The sequence below is a fragment of the Apteryx mantelli genome, chromosome 9, assembly GCF_036417845.1.
Source record: "Apteryx mantelli isolate bAptMan1 chromosome 9, bAptMan1.hap1, whole genome shotgun sequence".
NCBI lineage: Eukaryota > Metazoa > Chordata > Aves > Apterygiformes > Apterygidae > Apteryx > Apteryx mantelli.
Genome location: NC_089986.1, coordinates 20,291,285 through 20,307,812, shown reverse-complemented (window position 1 = coordinate 20,307,812; position 16,528 = coordinate 20,291,285). Strand labels below are relative to the sequence as shown.

Genomic DNA, 16,528 nt, shown 5'->3' with positions numbered 1-16,528 from the left:
AACCCTCCTTACCTGGAAATCCTGGGAATCCCCTTTCTCCAGGGGGGCCTGGAATAGAAATACCAGGCCATCCAGGTTCACCTCTGTCTCCTTTTGGTCCAAGTTCTCCTGAGTATCCTGGGGTCCCTGTTTCACTTTGACCTTTATAGGGAAACAATTATGTACATATAGCCTACAGTAAGTACAATTACAGATGTGCAGAACAGAAATACCAGCTGCAGATGTTCTTCCTTGCAAGGGTGGCCTAGCACTACTTTTCTGGTTCTCTCTTGGAAGCTGGATAGAGCTTTGTTGAATCTGGCCCTTATTCATTCATCTCTTTCAAAGGAATTAAGCTCTTTGCTTTAGGGTCCTTCTTCAGGGGTTATTTTATATGGTATTATTGTCTGTGATTTGAAATGTAAACTGACTTCAGGGTCCTAAATTTAATTTTCTATCAGCAGAAATTTGTAATCTCTAAATAGATGATGAGCACAGATTTTAATACTGCTTCAAAAGCACCTTTTGAAAGTTGCAAATAGATTAGCATGAGTGAAATTCAGGTTCCTCTGAAATCTGTGGCACAACTCCCATTGACTTTAATGGGGCTGGGATTTTGTAAGTCTCCTTTTAATTTGTTAGTTTATCTTTTACATATAAAAAAAACCCTGGAGACTTGGCTTTACTTTGAATCATCTGCACTGCATATTTTCATTGTAAAAACAGCTCTGAAAGCTTTCAACAAAACTATGTCAGTAATGGAAGTTTTAAAGTTTTCTCCACAAATAACTGCAGGTGTGTTATAAGGCTATTAGCTTTAGGTTCTGTTTGAAAGTTTAGCCTGACCCTTAATGTTCTCTTCTGGGCAAGGCAAATATCAAAATAACATGCACCATTCCTTGTACATTCAGTCATTTAAGAGATTTTCTGTTCCACATGGCTATTTTCATTCTTTACCTGGAGCTCCTGGGGAACCCTTTTGACCTTTTAGTCCATTCAAGCCATCTAGTCCAGGCAGTCCAGGAAGACCTGAGAGGTATTACAGGTGTGATTGAATGCCACAAAAATCCTTTCAACAGTCAGAATTAAAAATTATGCAGTTTTTGCTGACAACAGTCTGGATCAAGACAGAATAGTTGCTGAATTTGGTTCATATTGGCAAGTGAAGAGGAGACCACACTGTAACTTAGCACAGTCTTCTTGGAAACGGAAGTGTGAAGGAAATCTGAAAATAGCAGTCATAACACCCTTTCATGTCAAAGCAATTAGAAAACATACACTTTAATCCTTTAGGTATTTCTATACTGCAGCTAGCAGCAGAAAGCTCAGCATGGGCTAACTCACTCTGTCCTGAACCTGATGACTGTGGCTAGATGCAGGTACTGCTACCTGCGATGAACTAGTCCAAAGTTAGCTATGTTATCACTAAATGATGCTGTAATAGCCAGGTGACTAGAATGCAGACCTACCTAAAATGACTGTGAAGAGGGAACTTCTTTACAGCTTCTGTTCTAAGTTTAAGTGCGGTTTTAATCTACCTCCACTAGAAAGAAAGTTTTTACATGGCTTTTTATTTTTTCTGGCCTTGCAGATTTCACACAGAAAACTGGTGTTTTGCATCACACTATTGCAACAATTTTTTAAACTGAACAGCACAAAGTTTTTGAAGACAACAAAATTACACACCTGAAATTGAGACCAGCGCTAACATATGATAGTATACAGTAGCTTCGTCACTAGTGACATTCAGTAGGTGATCAGATCACAAGCTGAATGCTCATGGCAGTCAGAAATTTTTTTTAATAATCCGTGCTTTTTTGAAAATTACTAAAATACAATAAATAATAAAATAGATGCCATTATTACCTCCCCCCACCTTTTTTAAGAATTGAACTAATCTGAAGTTGTGCTCTTTTTTTTTCAGTAAAGGGTAAAATAGCACCATGTCATTAGCATTTTATAGCTTCCTAAATTGTATAGATGAAGTATCAAATAGCAAAAAGACATACACTTATTAAATACAAACTGCAGACTTACAGTGCCTTGTTGTCTCCATTTCAAACAATAAAGAACTACAAATAAAAGCACTTCATTTTAAGTGAAAGTCAAAGTTCATTCATAGTTCATTAAAAATAGTACCTATATTCAGGCACTCCTTTAGTTTTAAAAAAAAAGAAAGTTATTTTACACAAATGCTGATGAAAATCAGTAATTTACAAGACTTATTATAAATACTCTAGGATTAAGACAAAAAGTCTCATTAAAAATCCTTTCTCAGTCTTATTACTATGGTATTGTTTCTTGGGAAATAAATGAATTATGTCATAATGCTCCTAGTTCAGGCAAAACCAGAATTCAGAATTCTGCTACAATTTAAAACTGGAACAATCACAAGTTAGAAAATACAGGATGGAAGCCATCCTATTTCTTATACTACCTAACTTAAAGCTGCTTAATACTGCAGCCTATTTAAAGTTCTCTTAATGTAGCTTGCTTTTTGTATATTAAGATCTTGGTGTTTAAAATTGGGGGAGGGGAGGGGAGAAACCCTATCAGCTGGACATTCACCTGAGTAACAAATAGGAATGCAACGTTTGGGTGTGTTACTCCTGCTAAGGATGTAACTGGTAATAGGAATAGATTTGACTTAACTGATGGGACACTTGGCAACAGGTTTTAGAAAGATTTCAGACAGAGGAATAGACTCGAGATGCTTCTTGCTCTGGAGAGGAATAGACTACAGTGGACGCTGATCTTCAAGACATTCAACACTACTGTCAGTGCCTGTTCCTGTCTTTTCACCACTGTTGCTTACCTCTGCCTAGTTTCCTTCCGCTGCCGCTTCCTGATGCTACCATGCAGGCCTTCCAGTCCAGTTCTACTGTTTTTTCTCTGCAAGTCTTGAGTTTTACCTTTCTGTGTCTCTCCCCTTCCCTGCCTAGCCATTTCCTGACAGAAAAGATAGGCTGTCTATGCCAGTTCCTGTGCTTGATCCCACCATGTCCTGCACCATACAAATCTGCTGTATATCCAGAGCATGAATCATGGGAAAGTTTATTGCTCTACTAAGCACACATGAATGGATGTATATCTTTTTTTCTTTTTTTTAATTTATAAGCAGGTCAAATTTGGCATGGACAAATTGCTGTAAGAACAGCAACAGGAATGTCCTTCATCAAATGGTTCACCAGCCAAATATAAAGGTCAAAGACATGGTCATTTGAGAAGGGAAAAATAAAAGGTTACTAGGGTTCTTTAATAGACATAGAAAATAATAATCCAATGCTTTGTTCTCAGAAACTGCGGAACTATTTTAGTTAAAATTATAAAAAGGAAAAAAGCAGACACCTGCCCAGAAAAATTTCATTCCAGAAGATTGTTTGAAAACCTGCAAGACCTTGATAATATACTCTGCTGTGTAAGGAATCCCCTTTAATAATACGGAATGCTAGTAATCCAACCTGTAATATCTTTTGTGCCCTTAATTCATTGCTCTTTAACTTTTCATGACGTTTGCTCTAACTTTCAATCCTACTTTCCATAGCCTGCTTGTGCTGTGGGGATGTTGCCTTTTTCAAGTTTATGTAATAGTTGCATGCCAATTTGGGAAATTTAACAGTGGTATTTTTAAAATTATTATGAACTCTAATGATTTTTGGCACCCAGTTCACCATTTAAAACTTTTTTGATCTTTAGCTTATTCAGTCAAGATTGATGGCCTGGTTTACTTGCTTTCCAGGGAATTTCTGACACATTTGCCAACAATCCATTATAACATCAACACTTGTAATTCTAGATTTTGGACCGCTATAGTTTCATATTTCTAGGTACAGCTGAATTGGCTGACCTATATATGAACCACCGTTTCTGTGTTTTACAGACCAATTCAGCTTTTATTCACACAAGTAATTCTGCTGATGTTACTAATACTATTTGCTTCATCAGGGACTATTCACACAAGTAAGGTTTGTCAGCCTGAACCCTAAAGCAGTAAAATTATCTCTGTAATAAAGAAAATGTGATTGTTCTTTGGTAGATGCTATTTGACTAAATTTTTTAATCTAAAAGTTCTTCAGGCATGAGACACGTAACGTAAATGAGAAGCAATTAGACTAACAAGGCTGTGTCCTTAACAACGAACAACTGATTAACCATTTCGCTTCTAATGCTAGTTATTTACTAAAAATAGTGTAAGATCTACATTCTATAGTGAATTGGAATACTAATTCCATTTAGTTCTTATCATTGGGTAGAATTTGAAAGGTACTACCCCTTCTTTTCAACTACGCTGGCAATATAAAGGGTCTAAGCCTTAGCAGGCAACTTGGTCTCTAATGAATTTCCGTTTGGAACTGAAATTTCCTTTCCCCAGCATACGTGTTAATTTGTTATGTTTCCTTTGCAGGACCTGGGATAACTTCTGTACAGTGTAGGAGAGAAGTGTCTGACTGCCCATAACAAGACGGAAAGGATCCATCTGCTACTAAGAAGTTTTCCAGAGTGCAAAGCTTTTCTTTTTTCTTTCTTCTTCATACTTGGATATCGTTGTCAGTGCAGCAGCAAATATTGTTTGAGACAATGAAATGTTGTCTTGCAGATTATGCACCAGCAAGGAATCTGTCATGACAGTTTAAACCAGCACCACTTACTTTTCTACAAGCAGTCATAAATGGTTTCCATTTTTCATTCATTTTTTCAGTAGCTTATAAGAAACCTTCCCAGTTTCTCCTTAGGCTGAAACTGAAAAAGTGAATCTACTGTCCTCTCTAACCATTTGTCATAGAGCCAAGTGTTACTCTACTGTGATATCTGTATACGGGTCACTAATATTACTATTTTTACCCAGGAACAGGTTATGAAACACACTATCACAGTATATATAAAATTATAATGTAACTTTTAATTTCGTTATTAACATTTACTTTACTCATAATGATATATTCTTCTCCAACAGAAACAATGGTATAGATGAACCACTGTTCAATCTAAACATAACAACCACTGTGAAAAGCATAATTTAGGATTTGGGGGAAATGTTTCTACATACAATCCACCAAAAAAACTTTTTTTTTGCAAAAAAGTTATTTTCATGATCACAACTTGATAAAACAAATTGAGATGTTTCCTACGCTTGAAGACATTACTTTTTTCAGCATTAAAACTGTCCACAGCATTCTGCTCTTTTTGTAGGGTAACAGTGGCACTCCATGGTCAAAAGGTAGAACAGCATAATTGAAGTGAAAAATCTGAATTATTGCAGAAAATGCCTTTTTCTCTGCTTCACTTCTGTCATCAGTTACATCAGCTGAGCCAGAATATGTTTCTACTTTCTTCCTTACTCAGTTTAGACTGTTACCTAATTTGGGGAGGTAGCATTTGTGTTACTTGAGTGCGATTTTCAAAGATGCTGGGAACCGGCTTAACTCTTTTAGTGGTCTGTAGGAATATGGAATCAAAATCATGCTCATATTAGGCACGTTTGAAAGCTCTTTTCCATTTTCAGTGCTAAAAGGACAGTAATATCTGATGCTGTTACTTTACAAGTAGCACTGCACTGTATGGTGCTTACCTTTTCTGCCTTTGGGACCAGCTAATCCTTGCAATCCTGGAGGTCCCAAAAATCCATGTTTCCCTTTTTCTCCAGGTCCTCCTGGCAATCCCTGAGGGCCCATAGCACCTGAGGATGAAAAAAAATCTTTAATATGCAAATCCATTAAACCATTGGTTTTTTTTCCACACTATCCAGCACCAGCATTATTCATAGGTACCTGAAAGTGTATGGGAATGTCTGAAGAACTGACTGACTTTGCTCCTCTGAGAGACTCTGAGCAGATTCTATTGCTGCTCTCTGTAAATACCAAAATAGTCTCCTCCACAGAGGTGCCTCCTCAGCTGCATTGGCCTGTTCTGTATCTCTTTTGAACTGTTACATGACACTGCTTTTTAAACTTTGTCATTACCTGGAAATCCAGGTATTCCTGGGTATCCAGGCTGCCCCTTGGATCCTGGTCTTCCAGGTTGCCCTTGGATACCTGATGAACCCTTCTCTCCTGGGAATCCACAGAGTCCTTAAAGAAAGAAAAAACTAGCAGTTTCTCATTTAATAAGTTACCCATTCTTCATCTCATATTTAAAAATATAAAAGTTCAGTATGGTTTTTCTTGAATAGAAAAAGAATTCTATTTTAAATACTTAAGATCCTTGCATCTATTTGTTAGCACTGAATTTTCTGATCTCTCTGGTGATATCTTTCAAGAAAGAGTAGAAATGGCTAGCCAGATACAACCAAGCCAGGTTTTCTTCTGGTGGGTCTCAAGATGTTCGTCACTGGTGTACCAGACAATAGCAGACTGTACCCCCTACGTTCATGCTAGCCATATTGTATATTGTGATGCCTCTCCAACCCCTTGGTTTATAACTATAGAAAAGACAGCCCAATACTTAGAGAAAGCAGAGCTTCTTCCCGAGCCTCCCACTCCTCAACAAAACTTCTAGAAAATTTCTTATGTCCAACTTTTTCTTTAATAAAACAGAGGTACCTGGTAATCCTGGATCTCCTGGAGGCCCTTTTCGACCACGTGTACCAAGCAGAACAGTTGGGTCACCTTTCTCACCTGTTAAGGTAGGATGAATTTCATTTGATACAAGTATTCTTTTCATCCACAAAATCAAGACTGGACAGTTTTGTAGGACTGAATAATTTACTCACAGATATTAACAGCTAGAAGACAATTCTATAAATGGACTGAGAGAACAGAGAATGCAAAATGCTTTGGCATATGGAAATTATCTGCCAGTTCAGGCTACCTTGAAGTACTCGGTTTGTATTTAGCATGACTCCTGCCAGTATCAATGCACGTTTCCCATAATAAAAACACAAAAAACCCTGAACCATTATGGGAACTCCCCTAGTATTGATAGCATATACTGAATACGAAAGGTGTTACATAAATTCCCTATAACACTTTAATACAACACAAACAACTCCTACTGAGGTAGGTTTGTAAGGATCCGCAAAATCAATGCAGCATGAGTCCACTTACTCAGTAAAGAACTTTTAGGGGCCATCTGGGGGCTTTAAGCCAGTGCACCTTCTTCTGGTGGTGCTGAAATTCCTGTTTATCAGACTCAGTAATTCCAAGGAATTTTGCCTTACATTGTCTGTACAGATGTCTGACCTCTCCTACCTACTCATGCTGTCTCCAGCTTCTTTGTCTGATTTTACTGTGAAGGGTAAGAGGAAATAATTGAGTTCAAGTATTGCTAGAGATCTTCTACCATAGCAATCTCCATCTTTTTTGGCTATTTCCTGCTTTAGTTTTAAAGATAACTTTTCCAGTATGTTTGTTTTAAATCCATTTGATAAAAGTTCCCTTTATATCGAGTATTGTTCTTTGTTTCTTGTGGAAATATATTGCCTGGCTGAGAAGGTGTTGAATTTTTGAAGAAACAGAAAACATAACCAAGGAAAGAATTTCTCCAGTCACCTTACTTTTTTTTTCCCCAGATGCTGATTTAATTTCATTATTTATTGAGATATAAAATCATGCTCCAAGGAAATCTGGAAAAACATGGGTGACATTTTATATTTTGTTTAAATGTTAATTTTTTTAATCTAAATATTATACATCAAATTTTCAGAGTGATCTCAACCCATGCAAAAAGCACATATGTAAAATCTCAACTTTTCAGTTGAATGGCTTTGGATGCATGGATAATACAAAGTCTGCCCATTTTTTTATGTTACAGAAGTTCTAAGAATTCAAATATCATAGCCTAAAACCCTGGAAAATAAGTGATATAAAAGTAATTATAAATCATGTTGTACTATTTTAAAAACTCTACATATCTGTAAAATGCAATAGATAATGGTATTCTCTGTCATTTGATTTGACAGATTTAAAAGATATATGACAAGTGCGTTCTTTTCCTGGTTTTGGTTGGAATTTTAAAACTCCATGAACTTTAACACAAATTCATCTTCTAAACTACTAAGAACTATTTTAAGACGTGATACAGCTAAATGTGAATTTTGCCTTCGGGTATATCAAACTTTTTTCTAATGATATTCCCATTTGAATTCTGTTCACTTCTGTCCTGTTTCTCTTGTGTAGTGAGTGCTCACCATGTATCAAAGTATATACATCCTAACAATACTGCTCTTTTTCAAAAGCACGTCTATATCAACTTATTACCTTTAGGTCCTTTTGGGCCAGTCAGTCCTGGACTTCCAGGGATTCCTGGCAAGCCAACATCACCCTGATTTATTTAAATACAAAATAAAAATGTTTCATGTATGACATATAACGTGTAATAGGAATGATCTATAAGAGCATTTGATTCTCTTACAGTGGTAAAAAGACTAGCAATCAATCTGAACAGTAAGACTAAAACTCGACAGAAAAGCATGCTGTATTTGTTACTGGTCCAACAACGACCATTAATGCTTCCAAGAACCTCTAGAATTTCTAATCATTTTGAATTTGTGCTTTTATAGTTTATGCTAATACTTGGCTTGAACATTTTAAATTCCCTAAAAAGGGCTTGAGTAATTTGATTTAAAAGGTACTATGAAAATGTACCAAACATTATTATATTTTTACCCAAATATTACTATAAACATTAACCAGAAACGTGTTGTGATATAACAGTAAAAATGTAAGCTTTTTTAATTTTCCTTTTAAATAATGACCTAGAATCAGCAAAACACAGTTGTTCTTCTAAGAAATATAATAAAATACAGGCCAAGCTCAGAAAAAGTAAAGATATGTCCCTCTCCCCAGAACGACAACCCTGATTTATGCTTCATGTAATCTCACTGCCTGTCTACATAACGTACAAGCCAGTGAAGAATTTGCCCCTCCATCCACACATGATGTATGTTTGCTTTTGTACATTTGTTTTTGAGCAATAGTGCCTGCCTGGGTTCTGTTCAGTACAAGTTTTCAGTATGGGCACAGAGGACCCTGAGCCAGTGGCTTGACTGACTGCTCTCTAGTGAGACAAGAAGCAGCCATACAAACTTCAGCCTGGTGCTGCTGCTATCTCATGATCTGTGCAGTAAGTAACTTGTCAATCTGCTCTTTAGAATAATGTTAAAGGCTTGATTGTGCATCCATTTTTTTTCCTAAATAGTGAAATGTAGCCTGGAGTTCCACCAAGTGGCAATATAACAAGATCACAACATGCATCTAGGAGAGAGGCAAGAGGCTCTTCATTGACATTGACTACAGTTCCTTCACTAAAATGAATTCCAGGCATGGAAGTGTTGAATTAAGGAACTGACTTTTCATAAGAGATTGAGGCTCTCTTCTCAGGAGGAAGGTCTAATGGGTAAGTACAATATAAGTACCCTGTATCATATTTCTTGGATCAGGAGAGATGTAACTGCAAAGTCTAGGACATTCTATTGTCACTTTCAATTTACCTGGTCACCTGGTTGTCCTTGAAAACCCGTAATTCCTTTAAAGCCTTTTGGTCCTGGAAAACCCCGTGATCCTGGAAACCCCATCAGTCCGGTGTCACCATGGTCACCTGGCAGTCCCGGGAGACCATTTTTTCCTGGAAATCCTGGGATGCCTCTGGAACCAGCACTGCCTTTTTCACCTGAAGTTAATTGCAGAACAAGATGACCAATTTACTCAAGCTGTTATTTGACACTGATTTTGAGTATGGCTGTGCATTCACACTTTTTAATTTCCTTGGTAACTGCTCAAAAAACCTGATCTGCTCATATAGCTTAAGAATCTATAAATGCAATGAGGTAGCTAGATGTTACTGCAACTGTGAGTACAAACCTGTGAAAAACACCAGCCATTTTTACCAAATCAGATGAATGTGTGCCTGTGCACAGCTTTATTTTATGGACTTACCTCTTTCACCTCTAAATCCATTCTCACCAGGAAACCCTGGTTCCCCCTTTTGTCCTTTCTCAAGCCGAATGGTAACGCAGCCACTGTCTCCTGGAGGTCCTCTTTCACCTTTGAACCAAACATGGAATGTAAGTAAATCCTTGGTGACTAAAATGTCCTGAAAAGTAATTTTAGTGAAGGCTTCCCTCACAGAGAAAGTCTTCAGGTATTGATGCAGATACTAGTTGTTTCAGCAGGCTCACTGCTGACACCATTTTTTTTCTCTTCTCTTGCTTTTTATTTAAATCAGTAGTAACTGAGCCCATGTTAAATCAGAATTGTTCCCTGCTTGGCTGGAATATGAAAAAGGGCAATTGTACTGTCCACCATGCGGTCTGTGATTTTGAATGACTAGACCTTCAAAATGGTTATTCTCTTTTCCACATTAATACTGAAAGAAGTTATTTTCTGTACATTTTACATAGAGTGAACGCAGATAATATAGGAAACGTGAAAAATCTGAAGTTTCAGATGTGTATAGGACAAAGTTCAAGTTTTGTTTGAACTGGTGATCCTACTTTATGTTTGATCTACAGCAGTAAATGCATCTATTGATCTGAGTGGAATTAATTTTTCTTTAGTGAGTTTTCATTATGTATTTGAAAGTGAGAGAACTGGATTTGGTATATCTGGAAGTGGAAGAGAATATACTGTTGTAACAAGCAGAAAATGTAAATATATACCAAACACAGTAGTAATGAAACTACAGAGTGAAGCTGTTTTTTACATACCTTTTATTCCTAAATCCCCACATTGTCCACCAGGCCCAGGCAGACCCATTTCTCCTTCTTCACCTTTTAAACCAGAGACTCCCATTGGCCCTTGTGTTCCTGGGAGTCCTGGGAATCCTTGAGGTCCTCGAATCCCTTTGCTTCCTGGTAATATTAAATCGTTTGTTACATGTTGTCTGCTATGTTGTTGCTGTCATACTCTAAGAAAGAGTATAAAGCAAAAAGTAGGGAGTTTAGAAAGACTCCTTAGGAAATCAGCAAAGCTAGAGAATCAGTAATTAGAGCATGGCTTCATGCCAAGTCCAAACTTGTCTAGAAATCCAGAGTGGCTTGAAGCAAACATCCCCTCCACTCCTCCCCTGCCCCAAGATTTAGGCTATGCTTATTACTAAAGCAGTTATCCCCAACACATGCCTTAAATACAACACATAATCTAAGCCACTATATGATTTTGCTTGTGGCTACTAGAAATCATGACTCCTATTGTCCAGATTGACAGAGAAAAACAGGATTTTGCTACAGTTGCTCAGAACTTTTGCTCACAAGCCAGTGATGATTTGGGACCAAGGTTGTACTTAGATGTAATGAAAAGTGGTATCTAAAGCTCCTTGGCACTCTACCAGCCAACCATGAGGAAAGTTAGATCTCTCTGACTTCTATTTAGAGGTCATGTCCTCCAATTCCCATCAGCCATATCTTTCCACAAAAAAGAGAGCGGAGTACCCAAAATATTTTAATACTGCTTTATGCTGACATGGGGCATGAAATGGTTCTGGTGACTTTGGACAACTGCCCTATCAGTTGACATTTCACCTTCCCCTATTCTCATTTTTCTGGAAAATGTCCTTCCTTTGGGATTTAAAATCTCATACAATTCTTAGTTTCAAACCAAATAACTTTATTTTAAAGTTTAAGGAAGAGAATTTGGCTGTTTGCACATGTACACATTTTTAGTGCCTCACTAAACATCTCTTAGGATGTGTATTCATTTCAGAGTTACTGCCAGGTAACCAGCACTCAATTTAATCTAGGTGTGAATGTCCCCACAACTACGCCTCCTGTCCTTACTCACCCATGTGTTGTTGTTATGCTGTAGTTATTTGCATTGAAATAGTCTAGGATTCCTTTCCAGATAATGGGAAAGTTGCACAAGAACTTGTTTTGCAGAAAAAAAAAACTGTGGAAAGTGTGTCTGAAGATAACTGGCACAGTAAGATGGGCTTTTCTTTTTTGTTCCTTTTTTTTAATTCTCAGTGGGATCTAGCCTTAGTTAAATCCAAGCACACCTCTAACCTGTATCCCTGCTAACTAGGTTAGTACAGCCTTAGTGCACCTCAAATTTTGGATCTGTTTTTTCTGTCAATGGTAAATGTAGTTTTGGACTAAAACCTGTGGAAATGCCCAGTTTAAATGCTGCTTTCATACTTCAGCAGCTCTTAACCCAGCGTAAGCAGGGACTTGCTGCACAATTTCTCACATTCTAGAGTATTACACATGATGTGAAGCTACTTCTCCCCTTACTCATCAGCATATATCCTGGGCACAGAATACAATCAAAGACTGTCTTAGTAAAGCAGATACTCTAAATATAATAACGAGTATATTGTTGTTATTATAACATATTACAATAACAACCTATTACAAATAGTCAGGAAATAGTACATGAGTATATATCAGCAAGCTCTTATAAAACAAGCAAAATTTCAGGATGCCCCAGTGGTTCCTTAATCTTCAAACTCCTTTCATTCCTATGCTTTTACTATAAGAGAAAGAATAAAGGATGCTATTGTTATTGCCTTCGCCTGCTGCAGAGCCTTATTCTAGAAGCTGGAAAGAAAAGAGAGTGCAAAGTATTTCTTAGCTTTAACAGCAGCAGAAAGAGCTCCCCCTACAAGAGTGGTTACAGATGTGGTGGTTCGCATGATGCTCAACTACCTGTTTGGCCTGGGAAGCCAGGTGCTCCCCTATCCCCGGGAAGTCCTGGAACTCCTCGGGAGCCTGGAGGACCTGGGGGGCCTGGTGAGCCAGGAGAGCCTTTGAAACCTTTTAGTCCAGGTGGCCCTACGAGGCCTCTGTCTCCTCTCTGACCTTTAAATCCTGGTAAGCCTGAGAAAAAACAGTTTATTATATTCTATGTATGTAAGTTGTACATAAATGAAGAAAAAAGGCTCAGCAATTGTGTTTAAAAAGTAGAAAGTGGTGGATTTCGGTATAAACTTGAATATCATCAATCATGGCAAAATGACTTAAAAGCTTTGTCACCATGCTGCACAGGAATCTTGGTTCTGTCTAGATTTTCATCTGGAATATTTTGTTTTTTATAATGATTGAAATATCAGTGGAAGCTTCCTGTGAAAAATCCTAACTTTTAATTCAAAAGTACTTTCAATATACATTTCTTCCAGATCTTCTTAAATCACACTTATGCTTAAGAATAAAGATGATAAAATTCAGGATTAATGTCAGGAGCTAAGTTAAGTTAGTCAGGACAACAGTGTAAGAGATAATTTACTCTTCTTTTTATTATTCCACAGTAAACACATTGTGATTTGGCCAGTTAAAGAACAGTATTTCTGGGAAGGAAAGTTGGGCAAAATCTGAGATGCACATTATACATTCCCTGAGTAAAGGGAATGTATAAAATATAATGTACATCCCCCACTAAGGAGCGGCCACTGTCTATACTAACTATAGAAACTGTGTTTGTCATGCTAGCCACAAAAAACATGTGGTTAAGTTTGTTAGAAAAGATATGCAAAGCTTAGTGTTGTGAGGCAACCTGATGGATGTTGCCTACCTTGAGGGCCTGGCAGGCCCATGACACCTCTGAGTCCTGGTGGCCCTGGTAAGCCCATGACACATGGTGGACCAGGGAAGCCTGGACAGCCTGGTGCTCCTATATCACCTTCTGAGCCTCTAAAACCTTTGGCACCTGGAAATCCTGGGGTGCCGGGCTGTCCTGGAAACAAAAAATATTGTAAAAAGTTTCCCTTCCATTACTCACCATCCCTCAGAATTCCTAACTGTAATTCTGAAGTGACATATTCAGTTATTGGAATATTTTACTTAACCTCTAGTTTTTGCACAAGTTGCAAAAACTGATGCTTTTCTGCAATTTAGAATTAGCTGTTGTGGAGAGCTCCCTTCTCTAATAGAACAAATACAAATTCAGCTCTCGCCTACAGGTGAGGGGGGCTTTATGGCATGAGACACTAGCTGCTTCTGATGTGTAGGAGAGCAGAATGGAAGGAGCTCACAGGTATGCACCAGCTACAGAGAGCTGGATTCAGTTCTATAGGGGTTCTCTGCACAGAAGGGCATGTGTGTGTTGAGGCAAAAGGAGAGCCTACGGAAGGAAACAGGAATATCTGCTATGAACCAGGAAGGAAGTGGTGCTGTGGAGACACAGATTGGGGGTTATACTGTATAACTCTGGGCAAACAAATTCAACTGTCTCTCCCTCAGTGTTCTCTCCTCCTTTTTCAGATTTGAGTAAGAAATTTCAGGCAAGGACCATATGTATATGTATGGAGCAAAGCATAAGACCCTAATCACACATGGCCTCTAAGAGACAAATAACAGTAGTAACAATAGGAAGCTGCATTGTTACTCCATGGATTGGGGAAAGGCATCCCCCTCCTCCTGCAGTGCAGACCTTCCACAGTGGCTGATCAGCTGTAAAAATGCAAATGTAAAAATATGGCGTATCTTCACAGTCAGCATTATGGATCCATGTAAGGGTAAGTTACATCAGAACCAGCACTGACCTTGCTCAGACTTTCTTCTTTGAACATATTGAAATGCTTTATAAAAACTGGCTCATACCTTGAAGCCCAGGAATGCCTGGATCACCCCTTGTTCCTTGAGCACCAGGTGGTCCTGGCAGTCCCCTATAGCCTGGGATTCCTGGAGGACCATATGTGGTATCACCTGGAACACCTTTCTGACCATCTATGCCAGGTGGACCTGGAGGGCCATTTTTACCATCAACCGTAGATCCTCTTTCACCTTCATCACCAGGATCACCAGCTTTGCCTCGAAAGCCTGTCAGTATGATTTTGAAATTCAAATAGGGCATAATTCAGAGGGTTTTTAAGAAGTGTTGAACACTGTAATGCAAATTTAACAAGAACTAAATTATCATTTTGCAAAGAAAAATGACATAATACAGTAAATTTCAGATTTCTCCTTTACAGCTAATGATACATGAGGAATGAAGGAGGTTAGACATTATTCCTGTGGGAACTGACACTGATTTTGTTTGGGGCAGCATCTATTTATCTTGTGTACTGTCATTCCTTGTCCAGTCCAATCTATTGCTAAAATGGTACTAATTATTCTCAATTTCCAGTGCAAATTTTTATACACTGCACTTATTTCCTCCACTGCACTGAATTTTAGGTCACTGCAGTACCTGCTGGAGGAAAGAAAGGAAACTGGTAAAGATTCCTCTACCCATCAGCTTTAGTTGAAATGTACTTCCCATTCTAATGTACCATGATAGCTACCTTACCCTGTATGTGTGTATTATAGCCTGACCAGCAGGTCTCTTCGACTAAGAAAAGCACATTTCACCTTCTGGCCCAGGGATTCCTGCTCCCGGCCTGCCTGGCTGGCCTTTCTGCCCATCAAAGCCATTTGGTCCAGGACGACCAGGGAGTCCTTTTAAACCCTTTTGTCCTGGAAACAGAAAGAGAATACGCAACCTAATAAAGCTCTTGGGAAACAGTATTGCATCTTTATCCCATGCTACACAGTATAGGGTTTATATGCAAATACAGGTACTTTGAAGACAGGTGGTTCATGTGTTTCTAACATTCTGGGCAAAAGCTGCCACTTTGGCAATCAAATGAATGGTTGCTGTATTTCTAAAGGGACTGGTATTCTAATCCATAAACAGCAGACTGCAAATCTCCAGAGCAAACCAGTAAAAATAATCATTATGACATTTTAATGTCACAGGATATCAACAATATTAACCTTGTGAATGATGGGTGTCAACTCAATTTCTTATATACACCTGTGCTACATGTTTATTCCAGAATGGTGCAGATGAACTCAGTACCCTAATCCCTCTTCTCTCATCTCTGTATGAGATTTAGCTACTGCCTGCAATACTGATGTCAGGGAGCTGTGTAACACCATCTTAAAGTGACAGCTCGAAAATCCAGTCTCCTCATTTGTTCTGATCAGCATCTCTGTATTTTCATGAGATTTTTCCAGATGTTTTGGAGGTGATCACAAGCAACATTTGGCCAGTTCCTGGTTCAGTTCTTTGAATTTAAATTAATTTGAACGGGGGAAGTCTGGGTAATAAATATTCAGATCTTAGGGTTCAATCATAACTTTGCATGAACAATATCATTCTAGAAATTACAGACTTGCAGCATATCTTTGCTTAACACTCCTTTCTTTCCTGGTATCCCAGAGTAAGTATTCCAGGTCCTGTCCGAGTCCAACCATCTGCCTATTTTACAGCCTCCCTCATGCATTTTAATTGAAGCAGGACAGTTTCATGCTGCTACCTTCATGTAATCATTTCTATGGAGGCAGCCCGCATACCTTTTGATCATGCAAACTGCAGCTGTCAAGCCTTTGGTTGTATTAGATTAGTATTGTATGCACTTGCAATTTTACATTTTGAGACATGTATCTGTTGAAAATCTAGAATGCGTACTGTATACTTATTTTTATGATAGCTTATTTTTTTTAGTTAGCAATTAAAACTCAATTTCAATTAAGAAAAACAAAAAATTTCCCCATCTGCCCTTCAGTAAACATACCTTGAGCACCTTTAAAACCTGGGGGGCCTGGACTTCCAGGGTATGGTGGAGTAATACAGACAGTCTCACCTGAAGCAAGAGGAGAAAAAGGAACTGGCAACTTTATTTGTGAATAAATGGAGTC

General features: G+C 38.2%; 1 protein-coding gene and 1 long non-coding RNA gene across 2 annotated transcripts in view; one reads left to right on the top strand and one right to left on the bottom strand.

The window, feature by feature from the left end:
- COL4A4 (collagen type IV alpha 4 chain) overlaps nt 1-16,528 on the bottom strand; it is a 72,900-nt gene that overhangs the window by 13,558 nt on the left and 42,814 nt on the right. The window contains exons 25-38 of the mRNA XM_067301907.1: nt 16,405-16,473; nt 15,197-15,301; nt 14,447-14,665; nt 13,419-13,580; nt 12,557-12,727; nt 10,622-10,765; nt 9,852-9,959; nt 9,407-9,585; nt 8,175-8,238; nt 6,519-6,593; nt 5,940-6,047; nt 5,549-5,656; nt 937-1,008; nt 13-141 (exon numbers count right to left, since the gene is read on the bottom strand). Of these exons, the coding sequence (XP_067158008.1) occupies nt 13-141; nt 937-1,008; nt 5,549-5,656; nt 5,940-6,047; nt 6,519-6,593; nt 8,175-8,238; nt 9,407-9,585; nt 9,852-9,959; nt 10,622-10,765; nt 12,557-12,727; nt 13,419-13,580; nt 14,447-14,665; nt 15,197-15,301; nt 16,405-16,473 (1,713 nt within the window). The remainder of the gene's footprint in view (nt 1-12; nt 142-936; nt 1,009-5,548; nt 5,657-5,939; nt 6,048-6,518; nt 6,594-8,174; nt 8,239-9,406; nt 9,586-9,851; nt 9,960-10,621; nt 10,766-12,556; nt 12,728-13,418; nt 13,581-14,446; nt 14,666-15,196; nt 15,302-16,404; nt 16,474-16,528) is intronic.
- LOC106485912 (uncharacterized) overlaps nt 14,212-16,528 on the top strand; it is a 49,832-nt gene continuing 47,515 nt past the window's right edge. The window contains exon 1 of the long non-coding RNA XR_001292809.2: nt 14,212-14,361. This is a non-coding gene — a long non-coding RNA (uncharacterized lncRNA). The remainder of the gene's footprint in view (nt 14,362-16,528) is intronic.